General features: G+C 46.7%; 1 protein-coding gene across 1 annotated transcript in view; it reads right to left on the bottom strand.

The window, feature by feature from the left end:
* LOC147101459 (myosin light chain kinase, smooth muscle-like) overlaps positions 1-27,562 on the bottom strand; it is a 92,033-nt gene that overhangs the window by 14,763 nt on the left and 49,708 nt on the right. The window contains exons 5-11 of the mRNA XM_085966595.1: positions 24,351-24,389; positions 18,708-18,835; positions 17,430-17,583; positions 16,791-17,093; positions 14,486-14,576; positions 11,357-11,560; positions 8,059-8,276 (exon numbers count right to left, since the gene is read on the bottom strand). Coding sequence (XP_085822721.1) covers positions 8,059-8,276; positions 11,357-11,560; positions 14,486-14,576; positions 16,791-17,093; positions 17,430-17,583; positions 18,708-18,835; positions 24,351-24,389 — 1,137 coding nt within the window. The remainder of the gene's footprint in view (positions 1-8,058; positions 8,277-11,356; positions 11,561-14,485; positions 14,577-16,790; positions 17,094-17,429; positions 17,584-18,707; positions 18,836-24,350; positions 24,390-27,562) is intronic.

The raw sequence follows: 27,562 nt of genomic DNA on the forward strand, positions 1-27,562 counted from the left end.
GTACGTGTGTTTTTATATACCCATTGTGTGTGCGGCATGCACGTATACCTAGTCTGTGCGTGCGCCTATTGTGCTGTGCAAACAAAACACAGACGTCTTTGTAGCTCCAATTAAAGGCTTCGATTCGACCCAAGCTCAGCTGCCCAGATGAGCTTGTCAAAATGGCACAGCAATTGTGCAGTGGGATGATGGGAAGAGTCACTGTCGATGCTTACCTCTCTAAACTACTCTCAGTAAATCAAGGCTGCGCTTTAGCACCTGGCTTATTTGCAGCTGTGCTGGAGGCTGCAACCGTTAATGGAGGCTTTTGTATCAGCAAGTTACTTTCTGCACTACTTTCTGACAGGATCAGGAACAGGAGTAGGCCATTCAGCCCCTTGAGCCTGATCACCCATTCATTCTGCACCTCAACTCCATTTACCCCATGATACCCTTACCTAATAAAAATCTATCTATCTCGGTCGTGAAAGCTCCAATTAACCCTCAGTATCCACAGCCTTTTGGAGGAGATAATTCCAGACTACTACTGCCCTGTGTGTGTAGAAGTGCTTCCTGATTTCACTCCTGAACGGCCTGGCTCTAATTTTAAGATTATGTCCCCCTTGTTCTGGATTCCCCCACCAGAGGAAACAGTTTCTCTGTATCTACCCTATCAAACATTTAAAAAGTTTAAACACCTCGATCGGATCACACCCCGATCTTCTTTACTCAGGAAATACAAGCCAAGACAGTAACAATTACTGGTATGCAGTTAAACTCATTGCATCATTTCCAGTAACTGGTCAGCACACTACATTGTGGTGCAGCAATCAACCAAGAGATATCGCTTGGTACCTTGAAGAGCTTGAGGCTAAGGACTCAGGCAGTTGCAACCACTTCACTTCTGTACAGCTGGCGAGACACAAACCATCAAGAGACTGTGGGTTGGATTTTCATTGGGCCAAGGAGGCGGGATTGGAGGCGTGTGGGGGGTTAAACTTGCATAAACTGGCGGCTGTCTCAGGTCTGGGGTAACTTTTAGAAGGCATAACCACAGCTGTGGAAGTTTGGAGCCTGACACCTATCTCCAGTGTGACCTCCTGGGAAACCCCTCTCGCCACCTTCACTGAGCGCTTCCTCAACTGAGGCATGTACCAGAAGCATGGGAGCCATTTATTTCCTTCCCTTCTGGGCATTAGAGGAGGAAGAAGCCCAGCTGCGGCAGCAGCAGAACCAGGAACAGCAGCAGCACCAACAGGAGCGCCAAGCTGCTGCTCACCCACCTGAGGCTGCACAGGCCAGAAGGGGCCAGTGCATGGAAGCCTGTCGGCGCAGGAGATACCCCCCCAAACAGGGTCTACAGACACAGGGTCAGCTATCTCAACATGTCTGAGCAGCACTGCCAAAGGCGGCTCCGACTTTCGCGAGAGGTAGTGACTGACATCTGTGCAATGCTGCAACAATACCTGCAGCCCAGAGGACCAGGTGGACAACCCTTACCAGTGGCCGTCAAAGTCACCACCACACTTAACTTTTTTGCCTCAGTTTCCTTCCAGGGATCAGCAGCAGACATCAGCGGCATCTCCCAGGCGGCCGCACACAAATGCATTATGCAGGTAACCGATGCCCTCTTTGCCATCGTGCACAATCACATCCATTTCACCAAGGATCAAGCAAGTGTCACGGCGCGTGTGGTTGGATTAGCTAATCTGGCAGGCTTTCCAAGGACACAGGGCCTCGTTGACTGCACACATGCGGCCCTTAAGGCACCCCATCACAATCCAGGTATTTTTGTCAACCGCAAGGGCTTCCACTCCCTCAACGTTCAGCTGGTGTGTGACCACAGGAAGGAAATTTTGCATGTTTGTGCCAAGTACCCTGGCAGTTGCCATGACTCCTTCATACTGCGCCAGTCTAGTGTGCCTCCACTATTCAGTCCGCCAGACCAACTTAACGGATGGCTACTTGGAGACAAGGGCTATCTCCTGAGGACGTGGCTAATGACACCATTGAGGAGGCCTTCCAACGAAGCTGAGGAGAGATAAAACTCCAGCCACATGTCCACCAGAGCCATAATCGAGCAAACCATCGGTTTGCTGAAGATGCGCTTCAGATGTCTGGATAGATCAGGTGGAACCCTGCAGTGCTCAGCAACCAGGGTCTCCAGAATCATCGTGGTTTGCTGTGCACTTCACAACATGGCACAGCTTCGTGGCTTGCAGATTCCTGAGGACCAAGTGGCTCCTCACATATCCTCCTCAGATGAGGAGGAGGAGGAGAGCGAAAACGAACATCTTGCAGAGGCCCATCAACCAGTGACAGCAGTACACGAGAACATAGCTGGCCGGGATGCAAGGAATACACTCATCTTGGCCAGATTTGCTTAGCCTAGCCACTCAAGCACTTTTGCCTCGCAGCTTCTTACCTGAGCATCGACAATGGCCAAGAACTAGCTGATTCCTAACAATTTGACCACCATACTGACAACTGCAAGTAATCCTAAGCCCTCAATGTGGAAGTCCCATTCGCGAAATGACACACACCACAACTACAGCAGTAGCCATCAGATTTTTTATTTACATTATTCATCTGATGGCTTTTACACATAAAACATCAAATTTCACCCAAGTGACTACCCTTGTGACTGTGCAGTATCTTTCTCTTACACGTGCTCCTACGTGGTGCTTTCCCTGTGGCTTCAGCAGATGTGGAGGCCCCTTGCTCACTTTCCTGCTGCTCCTGTCTCGACACCTTTGGCGGGCGTCCTCTGGGGTGGCGAACTTGTGAGGGCTCGTCAACAGTCTGCTGCTCCTGCGGCTGTGCAGTGGTTGAGACGCCGATCTCAGATGGGTGTGGACTCTGGTGGGGCTCTGACCGAGGGCTCTGCAGTGGTATGGAAGTGTGAGCGCTTGGAGAGGAGCCCCCACTTCCTTGATGTCTGCCACCAACTTCCCTCTCATGGGTCAGGTCCCCCTCAGCGCTTGCAAGTGGCTTGAGAGCACCTTGCTGCACATCAGGGGGGGCCATGGGGACCCGTATCTGCACTGGCAGTCCTACTAAGAAGGACTTCCATGAAGGTCTGGTTTCTCTGTTCAATAGATGACCATCGCTCCTCTAGGAATGTCATTCTATTCTGAACACTCACCATGTTTTCTGCTCTCTGGCGACTTATCACCTCCATGGAGGTTGCCATCCTTTCCATGGTGATGCGTTCATGAGTCAATGACTCCACAAAGGCTCTGCTCATGTTCGCTATGGACTCCTCCATTCGCTCCACACTCGCAGCGACCCTGGAGACAAAACCTGCCAGAGACTCCTGCATCTGTTCCCGGCGTTCCAGCCCCGCTGATCTTATGGATGGACCCAGAGGCAGAGGGTCGACATGCAGCTGAGCCGAGCTGGCAGTGTCCTGCACCCTCCGACTAGGACTCTCCACTGCTGTCCCTTTCTCCACAATCTGCTGATGCTCACTTGTAAGCTGTGATACACCAGGTGACAACACTACTCTATGTCCCGAAGGTCCCACCAAGGTGTGAGTGTCTGCGCTGGTGCTGGGTGCGCTTAATTCTGCTGACGCTGCACCCTCAGAGGTTGCAGATTCCTCTGAGGAGTCTTGATGTTCATGCTGTTCCTCCTGGCTAGTGGGGACAGGTGCTTGCAATGGTCCTGTGGGGGAGTAAAGGAAAGAGTCAGAGATGTGATGCCAAGGTTACATGCACATTGTATATTGCAGATGATCATTAGTCCATCTGTTAGAGCTTCAGAATCATTATCAGCGACTCATGCAATGTCAATGAGAGAGATGGAAAACTATTGTCACCAGCTTGCTGTGATGCACCCCTCTGCCCGTCCCCCACTTGCGCATCATCCTCCACTCCTACGATCTCCAGGGCCGCCTCCTCCCAGGGGGTGAGGTGGGCTACTGAGGGTGGCCCTCCTCCTGTCCTCACTCTGTCTCGCTTATTGTGAGCTCTCTTTTCCTGCAATGAGGGAAACAAGTGGAGGTTGAATGAGAATGAAGGAGTGAGTGTAGAGATTCCATAGCATAGATACTTAGAAGGAGACAAAGATGAAGTGAGGTGGCAAAACTAAGGGCCCTCCCTGTGCATTGTCAGTTGTTTTCATAGCATCACAGTGATAGCGAGTGTGAGGGCTGCATAGTCGAATAGTTAGGTGAATGTGACCATAGAGAGAAAGGGAATGGGTAAGGGTGCATGGATGTCAGTGTCAAGTGGGATGTGGAGGAAGAGATTGCTGAAGCTGAGTGCTGGTGAAGAAAGGCAATGGGGATCAGATTGAGGGTGATGGGAAATTCATACTCACTTTTCCAGTGTGCTGAAGGTCATGAAATCTCTTCCTGCACTGTATCCAGGTTCTGCGGGTTACCGATAAGGAGTTGACCTCCTCTGTCACTTGCAGCCACACAGCCTTGGTCTGCTGGGGAGGCTTCTTCCTCCCTGATGAAGGGAAGAGCACCTCCTTATGAGCTCTTGCTCCCTCCACTAAAGCCTGCAGGGCAACGTTGTCAAATCTTGGAGCAGACCTAGGTCTTTCACTGGCCATTCTGCCTCCAGGTCCCTGTAGCAGCAAAGGCCAAAAGGTTGGCAGTCTGCAGAAGAAGTATGGCTTGTTGCAGACCTTAAATGCAGCAGCAGCAATGATGGCGTCATCGGAGGTGACTTTCAGACTGGAAAAACTAATTTGCCATGGGTTGCCACACGCTGGAACACAATTGGCCAATTAAGTTAAATTCGCATCAATCTCCCACATCGATTTCGATTTGTGTGGATAACACAAAATGTGGATTACACGACCCCAACCCGCCCCTGAATTAAAATCCAGCCCGGTGTCTCTTCAGGCATGGCTGGGTGTTAAAACACGGGCCTACTTTACACCGCTGGAGAGGGAGAACAGGTCAGAGGAATCAACGCAGGCGGTGACACTGCTCGTCGTCCCGTCGTGAAGCTGCTGTCAAATTCTGGCGCAGTTTTCTGGGCGACGGAAACATGTCAGTTTTTGACAGATTTCACAAGCGATCCTACCCAATGAATACCCAATAGTGAGTCTCGTCCACGCAAACGCCAGCCAAGAAGGAATCATGATCGTTAAAGCTCAGCTGTGATGGGCTGATCGCGTGATCAGAATGGCCAATAGCTTTTACACTCAATTGAAAGAAAGTCCAAGTGCTCATAGAGTGGCCAGTAAATGTTCTCCAAGGGAGCCCTGAAAGCAACCAAGACTGCATCAAGACCTGGCAGGATGGTGCTAAAAACTCCACAGAATGACTCGTAACCTGCAAGAGGGTCTTGCAACAGTCAAAGAGAAGTGTATCCGTTATCCAGCAGAAAAGTGGGCAAAAAGAACAAGACATATTAATCCCTAAGACCAGCCTCCAACCATGGCGTGTACAGATGTGTTGGACTCGCAAACCATTGACTCCATATACAATGGCCCTGAAATTGTGTGTATGACAGCCTTCTCTCAGAGTATGCCATCGTATTTCCTTTGAAATCCACCGCAAGTTTGGGATTCCTGCATGCGCATGCGCGAAATCCAGAACTCGCGGCCCGTCAACATAGACGCCAGCTACGGAAAAGCAATCGCTGGTGCAGGGTTGGGCTATTTGCCCACCGACTGGCCAGCAATTGCGCACGTAAGTCTTACAGTTGATGCAAGCAGGCACAGGGCCTGTTGGCATCAGCATAAAGGGATATCCAAGCCATTAATTAAACATTTTAATATCCTAAATTTTGTACATACGCTGTATGAAATGAATTTATGCAAATAGTGGCCCGGATTACAGTTTTAATGATGTATAAAGTTAACAAAAAATTTAATTTTTAGTGAGGTTGGTGGAATGAAGGTAATTACGGATAAAATTTCAATTCTGTAAATTGTAATTAGATCAGATTTCAGGATTCCTTTACATCTCATTAGGGGACTCCCTTCGGAAATGGTTAAAATGGAATTGTGCTTTGCGATTGGAAGGCCAGGCCCATGTGATCCCAGGTAGACTTCCACGCCGCCTGTGTCCCTGGGATCCATGGGCCATTACGCTGCCCTCCACCTCCAGGCCCAGGACCGCGAGTTTTCGCAGCCTCACCGCCAGCAGGTAGGTTCGTAATGGTTTCGCGGGTCGGAAGCGTACTCCGGAGGCACGCCTCCGAACGCAATTTCTAGCCCAGTATCAGTGATTGTTGGCCACAAGACCATCACCATTGGTTGCACCAGTACGGTGAGCTCCTGTACTGTGGCAACAGCCTTCAGCCCCATCAAAACTGCATCGATTCACTCAACTGCATCACCGGCACCACAAAGAAAAAGGGCAACAAGAAAGGCTGCCAATGCTGAGTGGCATTCAGTTAGAAACAAACGGAGGTCATCTTTTTTATAGAATATTTTGCCTAGAAAGTGGTTAGTGCTGCTGCCTGTGAAGGAGTTAGGGCCATGCCTCTCTGGGGCAATAGTTAGCAGATTTGAACTTGTGTTCTCTGCCTGACATCTCCCCTCTCCCATTTGCTTTGGTCAGTCCGAGAGTGTGGCAAAAAATTCAGTTTTTATTCACCATTATAAAGCTACCAAATGAGGATCTCCAAGTTAGTGCTGGACACATCAGATGTAGGCCTCGTCTCACTGCCTATAGTTTTACAGTACTGTATAAACTGACAGCTAGACTCCTGACCCAAATTCCTGATGCTCCTACACTGCGGATGTTGTCTTCCCTCCTCATCCCATTGCAAACATCCTAATTTCTGAGTGAATTTTTGTGCTCAAGGTAAAGGATGTTGATGCCGAGGGGGGGGGGTGGGGGGGGTGGGGGGGGGTAGGGGGTTGGGATGGTGGAACTCAACAATCTAAGGCACCCAAGTGACAGCATTAAGAACTTCCAAGCCATCCAACTGCAGATCAAAGCTCCCTCTGCTCTGCCCCAATAACATGTAGAGGTCGGAGCCTCAAAAGTGCACGCCATACTACATCAGTGCGACAATTCCATTCCTCACATCGGCCAACCTGTGGCCTGTCTAAATGAGACTGCCAATGTCATGATGTCGGCACACACCAATTAGAATTGGATTGGGATTGTTAAACCCATTTTATATAGAACCCCAACAGCCAGCAGAGAGAAAAGAAGCCTTCATTTCATTAGTCCAAGTGTGACTTGAATCATAACTAATCCAGTCACCCACTGAGCTGGCAGTCTAGGTGAGCACAAGCATCCTGACCCACCCCATTAGTTTTGAAGAAAAATTTCCCCCGCCCCTGCCCCACCAAACCCCAGTGAGGAAAAGACACCACTCTCTTAAGAGGTACGTGCTCAGTTTGACACTGAAAGACCTCAACACCAGCCCTGAACTTACGATGGGCAAGAGGAGACATTGGGAATCATCACTGCCCTGCCCCAGCTCACAGGAAGTGGATACAGGTCTGGATCAAGTGGTCTCCTTCTATACTTGTATAGAAAGCAGGGACAGGGTACTGAATTTGGATGATCAGCCATGATCTCATTGAATGGCGGAGCAGGCTCGAGGGGCCGAATGGCCTACTCCTGCTCCTATCTTCTATGTATCTATGTATGGAATGTTGAGCCCACTAGACTCCATGTGTGAACTAGTACATGGGCAAGGTTGCTCGTCATTGGGTGCTAATGTGGCTCTAAACCCACTGCTGCAATATCTCTGAAGACTGATGACTTCAGAAATTAAATATTTTAGAATTTCTAACAATTGCTTTGGGGTCACAAAGCCATCAGGACAATCTTGGCAGCTTCCAATAGAGAAGAACAGCATGCATTAGAACATTTCAATACGTGGACCTAATAAGGCAATTCTGCGAACCCATAATCTTAATGAGGAGCCGTGTCCGCAGGGAGCGAGGGGTTGGAGAATCGGGACTGCAATGTGATAGTCCTGCTTCCCTGTCCACACTCCCTGCGAGTGCGACTCATTTCTGGTTGCGTGGGATCATAGAATTATCCCGAATGGTCCATCTATCTCACTCCAGGGACCAGCCAGAGAGGTAACAACCCGGAGGAAGAAGTCAGCACCAAACGGTTTCATAAAAAGATCTTGCTTTACTCACCGAGTTTCCGGGCCAATCCAAAGTCGATGATTTTAATGAGTGTGCCGTTCTTGTTGACGCACACGACATTCTCCGGTTTGAGGTCCAGGTGCACAATGCTCTGCTGGTGCATGAACCGGATCCCTTCCAGGATCTGGCGGACGTACAAGACGCAGGTCGACTCAGTTAGCTCGAAATCCTCATCCACGATACGCTCAAAGAGCTCGCCTCCAGAAATACTGCACAAGATCACAGCCACATTAGAGGACAGCAACTGCAAAAAACCATAGGATGTGCTTTACAAAAGATCAAAATTAGGCTGCCCAACTGCTTTTTGAGATTTTGTTTTCTTTACAAAATTGTGTCTAGCAAATCCATTTGAACTTGGCAACAGCCTAGAGTCAGGCTCTGCCCTGGATTACCGACAGTAATCCTCCCTTTCCTCCATCTCCCCCATTTTACTGAAACTCCATTTCCCATAATCTGAGCAAACATATTAGAACTTGATGACATCGTCATAGTCCATTTTGTCCCAGTGGCAGCCCAATCTCATCAGATCTACTCATTCCTTTGCTTCTTAAGCTCTTCTTTGTTCAACAACTGATCCCTCTTCTATGTTCACTGCAGAAGCTTGACGTCAGCAGGACTATTGGATGGGATGGTTGCTCAGCACGGAGTGCACCACCACCACCATTTTGATTATTATTTGCTCGTCCCTACTTGCTCTAAGAAGGTGTTTGTGCAACCGAGTGGCTTGCTAGGACTTTAAAGGTCAACCACATAGTTTGGTATTAGGATCATGCAAATGCCAACCCAGGTAGTGGTGGCAGGTTCCCAGGGTGAACCACTTCGGTCTTTAATGACAATCTGGTGCTAGTCCACAAAGGACCAGATTTATTGAATTCTGGAGGGATTTGAACTCATGATGCCTGGATTGTTAGCCCACTACCATCATCGTTGCACCACCGTACCTTAAAACCCACCGTGGGTTTCTCCTTGTCTGAGACACCCTTCATTGCACCTTTCCCATTGTCCAACTTTTGTATTGCTCACAACACTTTACACCACATTCTGGCATTTTTAGACTCTATTGACAGACCATCAAAGCTGCCTCATTCTGAAAATAGTTAGCAGACTTGAACTCATGACCTCTGCCTGTTTTTGCCCCGCTCCCATTTTCATTGGTCAGTCCGACAGTGGGGCAGCTGCAGCCCGACTATCCCAGTTCTAATGAATGATTAAAGTTCCACGTTTCTCCTTCAGATGCTGGTGGAGCTGTTGCACAATCCCAGCAGATTCCGGTTTTATTTCAGATTTCCAGCATGGAGAGTTTTTATTCTCCATTTCCATTTATACAAAAAAAATCCTCCCAAGCACTTTAGGAAGTCACATTACAGTTTTGTTACACCGTCCTTTCAATGGAAACCAATGACTCAATTGAGATTGTTAATACAGTTCAGAGTAAACTGGAAAATGTGTGCTTTGGGAGTCAGGGTGATTGGGACGTGTCTCTCGAGTTTCAGCTGGAGTAGAGGGAGATTTCCAGAGCCCAGTCTGGACTTGAAACTGGAGCAGGTTTGGTGCACCACAGTCACAGGACTCATATGGTTATATGATTTAAAAAAGGACAGGATCAGACTAAATGGTCCATCCAGCCTTCCCCATTCCAGACACGTTGCAACCTAGGTGCTCCATCAACCGTTCTCCCAGTCATTCAATCTCCAGGTAGAGGCAAGAGAGAGATAACCCCTTAGGCCACTTTAGGACCATCGTTGGGAAAGTCCCCTCTAATCCCCAAAGGCAATCAAGCAAACTCCTCGAGACTCCAGTGACTGCTCTCACTAGTCCCTGTTCACTCACCTACCTTGTATAACTCAACATGTCTTCCATTTGCAGGAATGCGCCCAACCACACGCAGCAAGTGTTTTGGTCATTTATTCCAGAGGTCAAAGACTCTCTGTGAAGGGAACTCCTTCCCGACACCTAATCTAACTATGAATTCTTATTTTGTACTGATGCTCCCTAGTCTATCCCTCCTTATCTAGTTCAAATTATCTTTCCTTCCAAACACCTCCCTTCGGCATTTAAAGATCTCAATCATATGCCTTGAAAGTCCCCAATGGAAAAAGCCCCAGTTCCCTGAGGCTCCCTGATAACTAAGGGCCCCAAGACCATTAGCATTGTTGTGCCCTTCTCTGGACCTTCTCCAGGGCTTTAATATGCCCACCAAGTGAGGGGACGAAACTGGGTACAGTATTCTAGGTTCGACCATGCCAAGGTGTTATATAGGTTAAGTATATTTCCAGTTTTAATTTTAACTGTCTTAACTATACACCCTATCTGCTTTCTCGCAGCACTGTTACGAATATAATGATCCCCCAGGTCCCTCTTCTGCTCCTCAGCCTTAAGCAGGTGGCCCTGCATGGGATACACATGCCTATCATTACCGCGACCCAGACACATCCCACTGTATTTATCCACAGTGAAGGACGTTCACACCCAGGCTCATTCATCCAATACATCAGCCTGCAATCTAGTTATTTTGTCTAAAGTCCTAACTCCTGCACACATCTCAGTGTCAACATCAAACCAAAGGGCTGTAATCTGGGGGGGGGGGGGGGGGGGGGGGGGGTGGTCTTAATCCAAATCACGGTTAAAGATGGTGAAGAGCAACGAACCCAACACTGATCCCTGTGGGACTCCATCAGTGACTGAACCCCATGCGGAGTGAAATCAGGAAGCACATTTTCACCCAAAGGACAGTGGAAATGTGGAACCCTCTTCCCCAGAAGGCTATGGATGCTGGGTTCATTGAAATTTTCACAGCTGAGATCAATAGATTTTTGTTAGACAAGGGTATCAAGGGATATGGATCAAAGGTGGGTAAATGGAGTTAAGCTACAGATCAGCCACCATCTAATTAAATGGTGGAACAGGCTCAAGGGGCTGAATGGACCTTCTCTTGTTCCTATGTCCCAGAGCTGCTACCATTAACAACCACCCTCTGCCTACACAAACACAACCAATTTGTAATCCAGTTTAAAATCTGGCCAGCATTCCTAGAGGTTGTGAACTTAATCAGCAACCGTCTGTGCATATGGTCCACAGAGATCACATTTCCAGTTCAATCTGACCGCCTGTTAATCACATAACAAGGTTTTACTGATCTACCTATACCAGAAACCCAATAAATCAACATGTATTCCAGAGATGTTTCCACTGGGATAAGGATTAATGTAGCTAAACTCATCCTTTGGTTATTGTAGCCAGCCTCTCCAATCACTTCCCTATAGATTTTTATATATGAGCCCATACTTACTATTCCATCACCATGACGATCTCAGTCCGACTCTCAAAGGCTTCACAGCACTGAACCAGCTTCGGGTGGTGCAGACAATTCATGATCTCAATCTCATCGCGTGCACTCTTCTTGTCTTTAAACGTGCGGGCTTTGTAAAACTTGCCTGCTCGGATTTTTCCGGTGGATTTTTGCAACAGTTTGTACACTTTACCGAACGTCCCTCTAAAAATGATCAAAGACGCTTGGTTAGAGACCTGTGGAAAGAAACTAGTCAGACTGGATCGGTCTGGTCTCAAGTCCAACAATGTGGATTTACAGAGTGGCTGTGTTGACCAACCTAGAAATGAGTGATTTGGGCCGGCCTAGATGTTGTCCATTCGAATGCATCCAAGTCAACAATGGTCATCAACGGCTGGGTGTTGCTGTGTGCTCTGTCCAGGCAATCTTTTCCCATGAGGGGGGCCACTGGGTGAGCAGCCAGGTGAGGACAAATCGGTCACTTGTGGGTTAGTCAACACAGTGGCTCTGATGTACCCCTAATCTTTACTATTAAACTGGCTCCTCATGCTCCCTCCAATTATTCAGTAGGGATTGACCCAGCCCAATAAGGGAGATTTTCAGATGGAAGAGGCAATCCAAAATGGCAGGTCTCAGTTAAGGGAAAATGAGTTATTATACTAACTTCTACAAATGAAGCACATATTTCAAACTATATGAGGGGGTGGCACTTTTCACTGAAAGTACACACAATGGCCCAGTAATTCCGGGCACAACGCGCGAGTACGGACGGGGTACTCACGCATGTGCCCACAGGAATTGCCGGTTTTCAGCATGCACAGCGCATGCGCTGAAAACCGGCATTTCCTGTCCTCTGACCCAAGGGGTTAAGAGGCAGAACGCGCGCGACTGCACAGGCAGCGCGTGCGCAGTAAAATTCTTTTTTTTTTTTTTTGCAGAGTTGCGCGCGTGTAAAGGCCTCCGGTCTTTACGCGTGGAAAAACAAGACGTAAGTATTTAGTTTTTCAGGTAAGTGGGCTTTTAGTACAATGTAGAATTTTTTTTTCCCACAGGTTTGTTATTTTTAAAGAATTTACAGGATGGTAAGTTTAGTTTTAGACCCTATTTTTAAAAAATTTATTTTTTTCAAAAAATTGATTAATTGTTTAAAACATTTTTAAAAACTTATTTATAGTTAATACAATCAGTGGGATGTTTTTAAAATTTTATTTAAAGTTAAAGTAGTGTTTTGGCAGCCCATACTTTATGAGTTTGACAGCTCTTACTGTCAAACTCATGAATGAGTTTCCCCTCCCCTGATTGGCTGCAGAGTGCTCACCTGATCCCAGCCGGCACATCGCACTAACTACGCCGCTGGATCAGGTAAGCACATCGCGCCGACATCGGAACCGGGCCTGTGACAGGAAATGCAAGCAGGCCCGGGCTTCAGATGTCGGCGCGCAGGGTGAGTGCAGATCGGGGGCTTGCATGCGCGGCAAGACGCCGATCCTAATTTCAGGGCCATTGTACTTTCTTTCTCTTTAATAGGTAGAGGGGAACAACGTTTCTTTACCTTTTTCAGCAATAACATCTGGTAAAATGGCCAAATAAAAATATTCGAAGCCCTACATCATTCAGCAACAGATCTCCTCTTCAGACACAGACAGACGCACTCTCACGGATTTAGCCATGTCTCAGTGGCAGCTCTCTCACCTGAGTCAGAAGGTTGTGGGTTCGAGTCCCACTCCAGAAACTTGAGCACAGAATCTAGTCTGAAACTACAGTGCAGTACTGAGGGGCCGCTGTACTGTTAGAGATGTCAAGCCGAGGCCCCATCTGTCTTCTCAGGTGGGCGTAAAAGAACCCGTGGCACCATTTCGAAGAAGGGCAGGGGAGCTGTCCCTCATGTCCTGGCCAATATTTATCCCTCAACCAACATCACCAAAACAGATTAACTGGACATCATCACATTGCTGTTTGTGGGAGCTTGCTGTGCACAAATTGGCTGCCACATTGTCTACATTACAACAGTGCCTACACTTCAAAAATGTACTTCATTAGCTGTAAAGCGCTTTGGGACATCCTGAAGTCATGAAAGGTGCTATATAAATACAAGTCCTTTCTTTCAATAGGCCACCCAATCCACGGCCTGTCACAATCATCATGACAGTTCACTCACTCCAATCAAAAGACCATGGCCTAGAAATTCAGTGGGCTGCGCCACTAGTTAGCGCCCAAAGAGGGCACTCAGTGGCTTTAGCGCCACTGGCCACACCTCCCGCGATATTTAGCGGGGCGCTAATGGCGGCGTTAGCCTGTAGCGCTGTGCCGCCACCGATGACGTCATCGGTGTGCGCAGCGCCCCGCTCCCGCCCCGATCACCATATTTGGTCGCGCCCGCCTCTAACGCCGGTCGCAAATCGCGACCGGTTCACAGGGCCTACCTGTGGCGGTAGTGGCGCAAATTAAGGTGGAGGTGCGGGAGCGGCCGCCTGCCAGCACCTCCGTCCCCAGCCTCCTAACCCACCCCCCCCCCCCCCCCGCGGCATTGCCGGCTGTTTCCCGAGAGCCCGGCACTTCTCCTTGGTGCCGGGCTCATTTGCCGGCACTCGCGAGCGGGGATCGCGCTGTTGCAGGCACCTCCCCCTTAAGAATGAGAGGAGGGCCTGTAGTACCGCAGGGTGCCGTGCCGCAGCGTGTGGCGCTGTGGCCCTTAGCGCGGCGATATTCAGGGTGAGCGCCCCAAGCGGGGCGCGGGGAGCCTCGAGTAGTGGCCCGCTTCCGTTTGGGGCGCAGAAACTGAATATCGGGATGGCGCTAGTGGCTCCGCTCGCAGCGGTAATTCCGGCGCCCAGGCGAGCTTGGCGCCCCAAACGGCGCCCAACTGAATTTCTAGGCCCATAACTTTTCCATCAACAAACGAGATACTTGGAAAAAAATGAAAAAAAAAATTCTTGAAACATTAATATTTGCAGCAAATTAAGATCACATCTATGTTGCTGCATTCGTGTTACTATATTTAACATGGCAGAAAAATGACAATTCAGGTTCATACAACTATAAGGAACTCAGCAATGCGAAGTCACCGGACTTCTGTGCCACATTAAAAAAACGGCAAGACAGGCATGGACTGGTAGCGTTGACACTTACACTCCGAGACATTCCTGCTGTATGTATAGATCAGTCAGCTTCTGAGAAGTATTTATTCTCACGCAATACTCTGACTCGTTCTCCTCTTTTTCTTCAAAAAAAGAGAAAATTGCATTTTTTTTAAAGTAATATGGCAACGACAACTCCCAACAGTCGATGTTTGCTTCAACACATGTGCCATGTATGTGCCCAATGGTCACCGGTCTTGGAAGAGCCCAGACCTTCATGTTTCCAACTCTTCCCCCCAGTCCTAATGTGTATTGATTTTGCTTCGGATATCACACAGACTGCCCTCTACAGTCGATCTGTGAAACAGTAACCTGTGCTGAAGCCGAACTTCAATTTGTATCCTCAGCTAAAAATATCTTAGCTGATAATTATGATACAATTCCATGCCGTATTGAGATAGACAAAGACCTGGGGGCAGGCGGAGGAAGAACCAGCTTGAACTTGGCGGAAGTCAAAGAGGAAGTGATGCCATTTCATTCTGCAGTAGTTATGTCAGACGTAGACTCTTTCCTCATCATGTTCAAGCATAAGTGGGTGCCTGGGTTGCTAGGTGCTGTATGGTATATAAAAAGGAGGTTTAAAAAGGACCTAGTAACAACATTCATTCCAAAGTCCATTTGTGCACCGTTTATCTTGGTCTTTTTCCTCTGTTACCACTTACATCCCCATGATCCTTTGTGGTAATTGTTCTGAGGCTTCTTCCCCCCCCCCCCCCCACCAATACCTGTAGTGCTTCCTGGGAATCCTTCTTCCTGATCTCATTGAAGGAAGAGGAGGAGGAGCAATGGAGGGATCCAAGACAGGCCAGTGGCATTCTGCGCCCACCCATCAGCACCCTCATAACTCCAGACGCATGTACCTTACTTTTACAGAGGATTACTGCAGATGGAGGCTCCTACTGCAATAGGAAGCTGGGATAGCAGACCCAATGGCAAAAATGAAATATGTAAATGGCTGACCAACTGCAATAGTTTCCTGGAGGAAGCCCAATCACAATGTGTCATACTTTCAGTGGAATTGCATAAAAATCATGCTAGAGTGATCAACAGCAGTAAAGCTTGAATGGCTAGTCCCAACAAGATACCACCAACCATACGTGTAGTCTTTGTGGCACTTATCCAGCAATGACCATGGGGGATTGTCTTCACAGCTTCCGGGCCAGTTGACAGATGCAAAGTTGTGCCACCTGTTACAAGGATGCCTGCAAGTAACGTGCAGGAGAGGGTGGGCGCAACCAACAACAATAGCAATCAGCTGTAGCCTCAAGCCTGCCTCACTTTCAGGCATGCTGCAATGCAAACTTCTGGAAGTGGTAGCACAGAGTGGCGAACAAGGCTACCCTTATTGCAATCACCTCATACAGCACCACTTCCATTTCAGCAGCCGAACAGTGCTGGGCTGCACTTTCGCTTCCTATAGACTCATTCCTGAAGCTTGTGTTTTCTGTCACCTAATTCTTTCCATCTTCAGTCTTGGCAAAGACTTGAAATGCTAGCTGAAATTTTCCTACATCTGTAAGAATTTCTGTCCCCCTATTCTGCCACTTTCCATTAATTATCCGCAACTCTCTGAACATCACCAACACAATTTTCTGCTTCCACCACTTGGTTAACCCACTACTGTACTACACCCATCCAAATATGCCAAGCACAGTTACAACCTTGGGAAAATCGAGTGCTATTGGCACATTACCATTCTGGTGAGATTTACCCCAGTTCTTAACCATTTTGAACAGAGTTAGACCAGTATATGAAAACCAGCCCAGTATGTTTCCACTATCCCTTGCAAACTCCCAAAAGATTGGCTCAAGGTACTGGGATGCTCATGGAATCATAGCCCAGCAGAAGTCAGTATGCTCGAGACAGGCTGAGAGAAAATTGTAAACTTTACTAATTCATTCAAAGAGATGTCCCGTAGTGTTACAGAGAGTACATTGGAGCAATTATTAGTTAGGTAGCTATTCCCCGTCAGATCCATTATCGACAATGAACCCAAAATGTACCGTCCAGTCAAACTGATGATTCCCTGGATAGGTGCTCCAGTTGGTGTTCAGTCTTGGCCCACTGTTCAATCATTGAGCAGAGGATGAATTCGGAGAGAGAACAAAGCAGACACAATTACCGCAACTCAGCTTTATTCCTAATCCCACACACTTGGAAAATGTCTGTGAATTAAGGTCGTTTTTTTTCATAATTGTAATACCGTATTCCAAATCTGGATGACAAAATATTTAATTAAATATGTACAACATTTAATCATGTCAGAATAAAACAAATCACAGGACTCAAATTCTTACCTTCTACATCGGTTAGCTTGACGGGTTTGGATTCCTCACCCACTTCACTAATGCCGTACGAGTTTACTGCGAATATACGGAAGCTGTACTCGCCATCTGGCTTCAAACAGTTCACATGATATGAAGTGCTACCGCATGAATCAGTCAATGTTCTCCACTCCGAATCTCCAGCTTGCCTCACCTCAATGATGTAGGACTTGATAGCGCTGCCACCATCATAACATGGACCAGACCAGGACAGGGTGAGAGAGCTCCGACACAGCTCTGAGATACAAGGTCTTCCAGATGGAGGCTCTGGCCTGTCTGAGAAAAGTTTAAGCTGGGTTTTAACATGATTTGGCATCTGCTCCACCATCTATTCCAGTTTGTGTTCAGTTATCTATCATTCAATCAATCCACATCTGTTCCTATTGAGCTGCGGTCATAAGGTAATTGTTACCAAAATGAGATTAAATTGTCATCCTTGCCTGTGCACACATAAAAACAACATGCCTCACATTCTTGGGACAATGACAAGCGGGCAGAGCTTTGAGATGTGTGGAAATTCAATAGCTCAAATTATCTGCACTACATTCTTTTTAATGCTGTTCTTGCTCAATGCTTTATGTTCCTAAGCAGAATATTTGGTACTCCACTTACCTACAACAGCCAGACTGATCTGATGGTGCACATTCCCATTTCGGTCTTTCACCACGAGTGTGTAATGGCCAGCGTCATCCATCTGCACACCCTTTATCACCAGTTTGGTCCCAGTCTCTGTTGTGTCCACAAAAGTTCGAGAACTATTCATGATCTGAAGGGAGTAGAGGAGAGGAAAAGATGGTGAACAGTCCAAATAAAAAAGATAAATAACACTCCAATGGAATACAACCTAAAGAAACATTCCAACAGTATATACAAATGTTTATTAAAAAAGAACAAATAAAAGCCTTGTGTAAATGTACAGTAAAAAAAACTTTGAGCATTTCTGCTTCAGTGTTGCTGAAAAATACCACAAATCAGATTGGGTCCCAGTGACACAATTTTGTTGGAACTCCCACTCCCCAGCCTCAATCCATAGCTATCCACCATCTCCACCATCTCTGCCCCAGAGAGCCATGGAGGCTGGGTCATTAAATATATTTAAGGTGGAGATAGTTAGATTTTTGCAAGATAAGGGAGTGAAGGGTAATGGGGAGCGGGCTGGGAAGTGCCTTTGAGCCCAAGATCAACCATGATCTTATTGAATGGCAGAGCAGGCTCGAGGGGCCAAGTGGGCTATTCCTGCTCCTATGTCTTATGTAATACCCATGCAGAACTTTAATAGATGCAGAAGAGAAGACAAGGTGGACCAGGAACGAGTGGTTAGGTGATACCAAGCATTGGTGTTCGATGCCTGAAGATCATAGAAGGAAGAATAAACTGGGAGATGAGGAGCTCTGTAGTTTTAAGTTCTTGGGGAAAGAATGAATTGTAATAGCAGAGCGTGCATGGAGTCTTCATTTCAGTATAGTGTGGAAGGAAGGCAATGTGCTTGCACATTAGGAGGATAGGGACAGACAGCAAAGGTTGAGAGAGTGAGAGAGAGAGGGAGAATGGAAGAGAGAGAAAGAAAAAGTGAAGAGAGGTTAGAGATGAGAGTGAAAAACACAAAATATTATACCAGGAATGTAAAAACAATTGTTAAGAATCTTCCCAAATGTGGGAGCAATAATCTAGTCTTGGGCAGACTTGAGTCAAGAGCAGTTGCAGGGGCAAAAAAGCTTTTGGCACGGATTAAAAGATCGGAGTAGACGCCACCATAAATTAAGTTGTATGTGGTCTATGGAAGGAGCAGATTTGAGCAGCTGAACGGCCTCTTCTTCTATGTTTTCTAATGTAACTGCGGGACCACATTGCTGATATAGCTGGTACCTTAAGGGTTTTCTTTTTGTCTACCTGGTCTTTCTGTTTCAGCCATGTAGCAGCGATGGGTGGCGTTCCTACAATCCCAATGTACAGCTCTGCCTGTTGTCCTGCCTTTACCTCCACACGTGTCTGGGGATCCACTAACTGAGGTGGCTCCACTGTAATGTAAAGGTGAACGAAGGTCAAACACTAATCTACTTCACTTACCATTTCAAGCAAAGAAAAGCCACTTGTTTATGAGAAGCTTGATAAGATTGGGCATTGCAAGTTTAATACATGTTGGCCTAGAAATTCAGTGCCCTTAGCGCCGATTTTGCGGCGCTAGAGGGCCTAGCGCTGCAATTGGCGCCGGCGCCTAAATTGCCTGGGGCCCTTCCGCCGCGGTAGACCGGTAGCGCTGCGCCGGCACCGATGACGTCATCGGTGTGCGCAGCGTCCCGGTTGCCATGGTAACCCGCCCGAACTGGGAAATTGACTTGCGGCCGCCTCGCCCGTGGCAGCCGCAAGCAACGTTCTGGCAGAGGTGCCTTGCACAAGTTTGCGCCGGCGCATTAAAGGCCCCGCGGCGGCCGGCCGCTTTCCCGCCGCCCGCCTGGCCGCAGCTCCCTCCCCGGACTTCCCCCCCCCCCCCCCCGGAACAGAAGCAAGCCCGGCACTTGTCCGAGGTGCCGGGCTCATTTTTAATAAGATTATCGCGGGCCGTGGCCGGGTGCAGGCAGGTCCTCCTTAAGGGAAGGAGGAGGCCTGCACTTCCCGAACCTGCCGCACCGCAGCGGGCGCCGCAGCGCTGGAATAGCGCCGAAATTCAGCGCATAGCGCCAGTTTTCAGGCGCTAACAGCTTTCAGCAGCGCCGGCAGCCGTTTGGGCGCAGAAGTAGTGAATTTTTGGCCCGACCAGCGCGACTTAGCTCCGGCACTAACTTCCGGCGCTAAAGCCGTTGCTGCGCCAAAACCCAATTTCTAGCCCGTTGTTTCCTAAAGTTATTTATAAGTGTGGGATGTGGAGAATAGAATTATGGCCATCGCCATTTATGCTGTCTTGTGAAGAGGTTTAAATCAGAAAAATCCTTTATGCAAGATGTCAGCACACATCATTTCAACTGTGGCTCCCAAGGTTTAATCCAGCCAAATTGCAAATTGATGGGATATAGTCTCCTCTCTGTGGATATGTTGATAGGATGAGATGAAGCAAGGTGGGAGGAGGCTCATGTTGTGCCAAATGGCCTGTAAATCCTATCTAAGTTGTAAAGAAAGACTTGCATTTATATAGTGCCTTTCACGACCATCGGATGCCCCAAAGCGCTTTACAGCCAATGAAGTACTTTTTGAAGTGGAGTCACTGTTGTAATGTAGGAAAAGGGCCTTGTGTGAAATGAATTTGGTCAGTGCCAACCTCCAGCACATAGAGACCAGTACTTGTATAGCACCTTTACAAATCATCTCTCAGAAAAATCTCAAAGCAATGAATTCCTTTGAAACACAGTGACTTGTGCTAGTAAAACTACCTGCAATTCAGACAGCTCACTCGGAGATCATACAGTACTGGGGCAGGAGGGAGCTGTTCCGTTGGGACGGGCTTCACTTGGCCAGTGCTGGGGCTAGAGTCCTGGCGGATCATATAACTAGGGCTGTAGAGAGGGCTTTAAACTAACTAGTGGGGGGGAGGTTCCTAGAGAGCAAATAATAAAAATGACAACAGAGAAGGTAATAGACTTAGGTAGCAGTGGGGAAATTAAAAACCAGAGCGTGTCAGGAAGGGGCAGAAGGTATGGAGTAAAAGGTAAAGTAATAAAAAGGGCAAAAGCAGGAACTAAGTGTCACAAAACATCTTTGAAAGTTCTCTATCTGAATGCACGTAGCATTCGTAACAAAATAGATGAGTTAATGGCACAAATAACTACATATGGGTATGATCTTGTGGCCATTACAGAAACATGGCTGCAGGGTGACAATGCCTGGGAATTAAACATACCAGGTTATTTAACGACCAGGAAGGACAGGCAGGAAGGAAGGGGAGGTGGGGTGGCTATGTTAATAAAGGAAGGAATCACTATAATAGAGAGAAATGATATTGGGTCAAAAGATCAGGATAATGAAACAGTTTGGGTGGAGGTAAGGAATAATAAGGGGAAAAAAACACTAGTGGGCGTAGTCTATAGGCCTCCGAACAGTGGCAACTCTGTTGGACGGAGTATCAATCAGGAAATAGTTGAGGCTTGTAATAAGGGAACATCTATAATTATGGGGGATTTCAACTATCATATTAATTGGACAAATCAAATTCGGCAGAGCAGCCTTGAGGATGAGTTCATTGAGTGTATTAGGGATGGGTTTCTTGAGCAGTATGTAACTGAACCGACCAGGGGGCAAGCAACCTTGGATCTGGTCCTGTGTAATGAGACGGGATTAATTAAAAATGTCCTAGTAAAGGATCCCCTTGGAATGAGTGACCATAACATGGTTGAATTCCATATTCAATTAGAGGGTGAGAAGGTTGGATCTCAAACAAGTGTGCTAAGCTTGAATAAAGGAGACTATGAAGGTATGAGAGCGGAATTGAGTAGAGTGGATTGGGAAAATAGATTAAAGGGTAAGACGATACATGATCAGTGGTGTACATTCAAGGAGTTATTTTACAACTTCCAAAAAATATATATTCCACTGAGAAGAAAAGGGTGTAAAAGAAAAGACAGCCATCCGTGGCTAAGTAAAGAAATTAAGGATAGTATTCGACTAAAAACAAGGGCATATAAGGTAGCCAAATCTAGTGGGAGGATAGAGGATTGGGAAAACTTTAAAAGACAGCAAAAAATAACAAAAAGATTGATTAAGAAAGGGAAGATAGATTATGAAAGTAAATTAACAAAAAATATAAAAACAGATAGTAAGAGTTTTTATAGTTATATAAAAAGAAAAAGGGTGGCTAAAATAAATGTTGGTCCCTTAGAGGATGAGACCGGGAAATTAATGGTGGGAAATATGGAGATGGCAAAAACACTGAATGAATATTTTACATCAGTCTTTACAGTAGAAGACACTAAGAATATCCCAACACTGGACAAACAGGGGGCTAAAGGGGGGGAGGAGCTAAACACGATCAAAATCACTAAGGAAGTGGTACTCGGTAAAATAATGGGACTCAAGGCGGATAAATCACCTGGGCCTGATGGCTTACATCCTAGGGTCTTGAGGGAAGTGGCGGTAGGGATTGTGGATGCATTGGTAATAATTTTCCAAAACTCCCTGGACTCGGCAAAGGTCCCGGCAGACTGGAAAACTGCTAATGTAACACCCTTATTTAAAAAGGGCAGTAGACAGAAGGCTGGAAACTATAGACCGGTTAGCCGAACATCTGTGGTAGGTAAAATTTTGGAGTCCATTATTAAGGAGACAGTAACAGGACATTTGGATAATCATAATTTAATAGGACAAAGTCAGCATGGTTTTATGAAGGGGAAGTCATGTTTGACAAATTTGCTGGAGTTCTTTGAGGAAGTAACATATAGGGTGGATAAAGGGGAACCAGTGGACGTAGTGTATTTAGACTTCCAAAAGGCATTTGACAAGGTGCCACACAAAAGATTATTGCTTAAGATAAAAAATCACGGGATTGGGGGTAATATTCTGGCATGGATAGAGGATTGGCTATCTAACAGAAGGCAGAGAGTTGGGATAAATGGTTCATTCTCAGACTGGCAATCAGTAACTAGTGGTGTTCCGCAGGGGTCAGTGCTGGGTCCCCAACTCTTTACAATCTATATTAACGATTTGGAGGAGGGGACCGAGTGTAACATATCAAAGTTTGCAGATGATACTAAGATGGGAGGGAAAGTAGTGAGTGAGGAGGACATAAAAAACCTGCAAGGGGACATCGACAGGCTAAGTAAGTGGGCAGAGATTTGGCAGATGGAATACAATACTGGAAAGTGTGAGGTTATGCACTTTGGCAGGAAAAATCGTAGAGCAAGTTATTATCTTAACGGCAGGAAACTGGAAAGTACTGAAGTACAAAGGGATCTGGGGGTCCTGGTGCACGAAACTCAAAAGGTTAGTATGCAGGTGCAGCAAGTGATTAAGAAGGCCAATGGAATGTTGGCTTTCATTGCTAGGGGGATAGAATATAAAAATAGGGAGGTATTGCTTCAGTTGTACAAGGTATTGGTGAGGCCGCACCTGGAATACTGCATACAGTTTTGGTGTCCATACTTAAGAAAGGACATACTTGCTCTCAAGTCAGTACAAAGAAGGTTCACTCGGTTAATCCCGGGGATGAGGGGATGGACATATGAGGAGAGGTTGAGTAGATTGGGACTCTACTCATTGGAGTTCAGAAGAATGAGAGGCAATCTTATTGAAACATATAAGATTGTGAAGGGGTCGGATCGGGTGGATGCGGGGAAGATGTTCCCGATGATGGGTGAAACTAGAACTAGGGGGCATAGTCTTAGAATAAGGGGCTGCTCTTTCAAAACTGAGATGAGGAGGAACTACTTCACTCAGAGGGTGGTAGGTCCATGGAATATGCTGCCCCAAAAAGCTGTAGAAGCTACATCATTACATAAATTTAAAACAGAAATAGACAGTTTCCTAGAAGTAAAGGGAATTAAGGGTTACGGGGAGCGGGCAGGAATGTGGACATGAGTCTAGGTTCGGATCGGTCATGGCCCTGTGGGTAGCGGAGCGGGCCCAGGGGCCGTGTAGCCTGATCCTGCTCCTATTTCGTGTGTCTAATTCTGTTAGATTCAGGAGATGGTTCTGTGATAGTGGATTGGCGGTTAGGATCAGATCAGCCCAGCCATGATCTTATTGAATGGCGGAGCAGGCTCGAGGGGCCGATTGGCCTACTCCTGCTCCTATTTCTTATGTTCTTATGTTCTTATACGGGGGTGTAGGAAATGGAAAATTGAGACTGGTAGCGGAGATGTTGTTAGGAGGTTGGCATTAAGGTATTTTGTTGGAGGTGAGTGGCGGGGTTCACATGCATGCGTGAAGAGCATTCCATCAAACAAAATTTCTCCAAGACACGTCAAGATCATTTTGTGTGATGCAGCTTTTCTTTTAAAACTGTAATTAAAACTTTCTGAAATCAAATATGGGCTGTCGGTTACAAAAATGGTATGAACAGACATATTTATTTTGTATGGTTAAATTGTAGACTGCAATACTAGACAATTTCAAGCTTAGCTGTTCACATATAATAATAATAAACTAGTAGAACTTAGAAGGAAGCAGTGGAAGAATATGGACCTGGTCCACACAGGAGCTGATTGGGAATGTGCCATGTCCTCACTGTCAGTCAAGTTTGATCAAAACCACGATGGATATTGTGACAGTCAAACGACTAACTATAGTCAATGATACACCTGATCGTATAATTTAAACTATAAGCATTTTCTCACATTCCAGTTGAGATTGAGAAAGCATTTCAGAAACAAAACTAATAAAAAATCTCAGATGCGCGAGACATCCCGTGCCTACGAGCTTCATGCGATGCTAAGTGTGGAGCTCATTAGTTCCATTTAACGCCCTTGGGCACTGGCTTGAGCCAACTGCAGAGCTCATTGTACAACAGCAGGTCGAGCCTTCCTGAGAAACTGGCCAGCACTACGGTCAGTCTGCAAACATGTAATCACAACTGCGCGCCCTCATCGACACGAAGACAAGAAAATCTACCTGGTTTTGAAGACAGCTTCTTCCTCAAAGGGGATGAGTCTGTCAGAAGGGTAAAAAAAAGTGTTAACAAGAAGATCGAATAAGTGAATGAAACAAACGCACCAATGAAGACAAGTGATGTAAGTGAATGCAATATTCAGGTATTCACTATTGCATACATTTTATGAAGCTAAATACATTCTCTGCGCAGCGAACTTAACATTGCACACAAACCTAGTTCTCTCCAATCACAATGTCTAATTACCTCTTGAATACTATCTTACATAGCTCAATGAGGTCCCCTCTCATTTCCTCCTCTCAAGTTGTTCTCTTCCTTCCTTACAATGCAGTCCTTTGACGCTGGCCTCATGACCCTTGCTATGACACACACGCACGCGCACGCACGCGCACACACGCGCGCACACCCCTCAGCTGGGAAGCAGCATTCTCATTCAATGTCACAGTCTACACCCAAAACCATAACTTGTCTTTTTCTTTACAGACTTACTTGCTATGTATTTCCAGCATTTTCTGTTTCTGTTTAAGATGTTGACTGATATATTGGGAGTCAAGAACTGTGAAACTTATAACCACAATAAGACAAGGATTTTACTGGTTGCTATGGGTAGTGACATCATAAAAACACCAGAGAAAATTTATTTTGGTATTTTTAGCAAAACCATAAATGCATTCTGAACAAATATATTTATGATTTTATCTGGAACGAGCAACCAGAAGAAATCTTCATCCAGTATTTGGTATCACAATATTCCCACCCAACGGCAAACAAAACAATGTCCCGTGAATAGGTATGATTGGGACACAAGTCTAGTCTGTGTTTGATGATGAAAAATGCTGTTGTTTTCTTTGCTATCCACCTCATGAATTAAAGCATTTCTATTAATGACAGTCAAAACATTGATGCATCCTGTAAATTGCCTGAAGATTGCAATGTCTAATTATTTCAGGAACCAGGTCTTTAAAAAGGTCGCTTCAGGCTTGGAGTCCACCATATTGAACACAGTCAAGATTTTCTGGAAGCCATATTATCCTTTAATTCCCCCCCGCCCCCGACCCCACCCCACCTCCAAAGTTGTTTCCCCTGGTCATGCCACTTCCTTCAACCTCGTCCCTCCCTACCTCGGTAACCATCTCCAGCCCGACAACCCTCCGAGAGCTCTATGTTCCTCCAATTCTGGCCTCTTGTGCATGCCCGATTTCCTTCACCTCACCATTGGTGGCCGTGCCTTCAGCTGCCTAGGCTCTAAACTTTGGAATTCCCTACGTAAACATCTCTGCCTCTCTACCGACTTTAAGATGCTCCTTAAAACCTACCCACCTGGCCTAATATCTCTTTATGTGGCTCGGTGTCAAATTTTGTCCGATAGCACTCCTGTGAAGGGCCTTGGGACGTTTTAGTATGTTAAAGGCGCTATAGAAATGCAAGTTGTTGTTGTAAGAGGGAGGGCGTGCTCCTCCCAGGTTCCTGCCTTTGCCAAAGGACTGGCACAAGGAGATGTGCCAGTGCATCCCAGCAACAAATCTCTCTTCCCTCTAGGAGGAAGTAGACTCCTCTGCTCAGCATTCCTCCTCTCTCTCAACCCTCCGCCTCCCCTTCCCTCCTCCACACATGTATTTACATCCATCCAGGAATAAGATCACCAACTCAGTAGCCTGGAGAATGGGACAAGAAGCAAATCAAAGCTGATAAAACGAGAGTGTGGGGCCAAGTATTCCTGCTCTAACATGCTGTGCCACCTCCGCTTTGCGTGTTCCAAACTGATCCCAAATTATTTACTCTGCTTGTAGCAAGGCAACGTCCCTCCCACAAAGCCAGTGAATTATTCCCTGTGCCAGCTTTCCTATACCGATGAAATGGTGTTTCTTGGAAATTTAAAATAACTTTCCCACTCAAGGGGAAACTTTTGATAATGTAAATTACGACAGCATTATTGGTGGTGAGCATGTTGAAACGCATAGGAATGCTCTGCTTGAAAGGAAAAACAAGTTGAAGTTCCGCATGACTGAGACTCTCATCAATGTCACAATAATGACAGGAAAGCGTTGCTGTTAAGCCGGTTCAGGCTAAAAAGCTCTAGAAATTGATGAGTATCATTTAAAAAAGTGTCTGTAAGGCGTTTCTCTTATTTTAACAGGATGGATTAGCCCCTTTGGGTTAAACGGATTGAATGTCAATCTAAAAACAAAGGATAGAGGAGTGTCACGCAGATGTATTAAGTGCTTTGCACAAACAGCTATTTCTAGGCTATTGCAACACTTGAAGATCAGCATGGCCTGTGGTGGTTGTTTTGGAGAAGAGAGCCTGGCTGGAGTGAACAGAAGCCTGCCGACCTTATCTGGGAGGTTTGTTTGTTCGGGTCGTTATTTTTATGGTGTCTGGATGAAGAAGTGGTGTAATCCCAACTTTCCCCTTAGCAGCCTACCCTCCCTCCACAGAAACTGGAGAGAGGACCAGGTTTTAAAGGTCTCCAGGATTGTAGTCCAGGCTGCCTGGCATATTCCCAGTCTTGAGCAGTGGCCATGCTTGACTGATGTGTTCCATGGATCTTCTGATCACTTGGGGCGGTGGTGGAGTGCAGGAGGCGGCGGGGGGGGTGGTGGATGAAGACAGAGGCTCTGCCATGCCACAGCGATGAACCCTCTCGTCACTAACAGCGAGCGGTGCACCAGGCTGTCCATTACAGGAGGCCCCTGATTCCCTGGGACCAAGCCCAGTGTCCAGGGCAATGGGTCTGAGGTCTGACTAGATCAGTCATGGTCTTTGTGGCATCCTGTACGCCTTTCCAAACCAATATACACAATGATACCAACAAACGCATTGCGTCAGTGTGTGCGCCTGTAAATATGAACAATGAGACAGGAAGAGCTCCTCTTGTCTATCCAGCCTGTCCTGCACAACTGCGATTCCTTATGCATCACAGTATATACATTCCCCACCCCACCCAGAAGCTATCCAATCTCCCGGGACAGGCGGAAAACCCGATAATACCCAGGCCAATTAAGGAAGCAAAAACCTGGAAATTTCCTCTCCATCCCACTTCGCCGATCAACAGTAGTGCAGGAGACGACTTGGTCCTGATTAAATGCCACGTAAGCAAAATATACAAATGCACCAGCTTGTAGACCCGTGTAAAATGATGAAAAGATATAATATTTGTGTGTACAATAGAGGTATCAGCTTCATGAGAAAATGTGCCACATTTCATTACCAT

Source organism: Somniosus microcephalus, chromosome 24 (assembly GCF_052327205.1).
Source record: "Somniosus microcephalus isolate GS21.2 chromosome 24, FLI_Smic_1.0, whole genome shotgun sequence".
NCBI classification, from domain to species: Eukaryota; Metazoa; Chordata; class Chondrichthyes; order Squaliformes; family Somniosidae; genus Somniosus; species Somniosus microcephalus.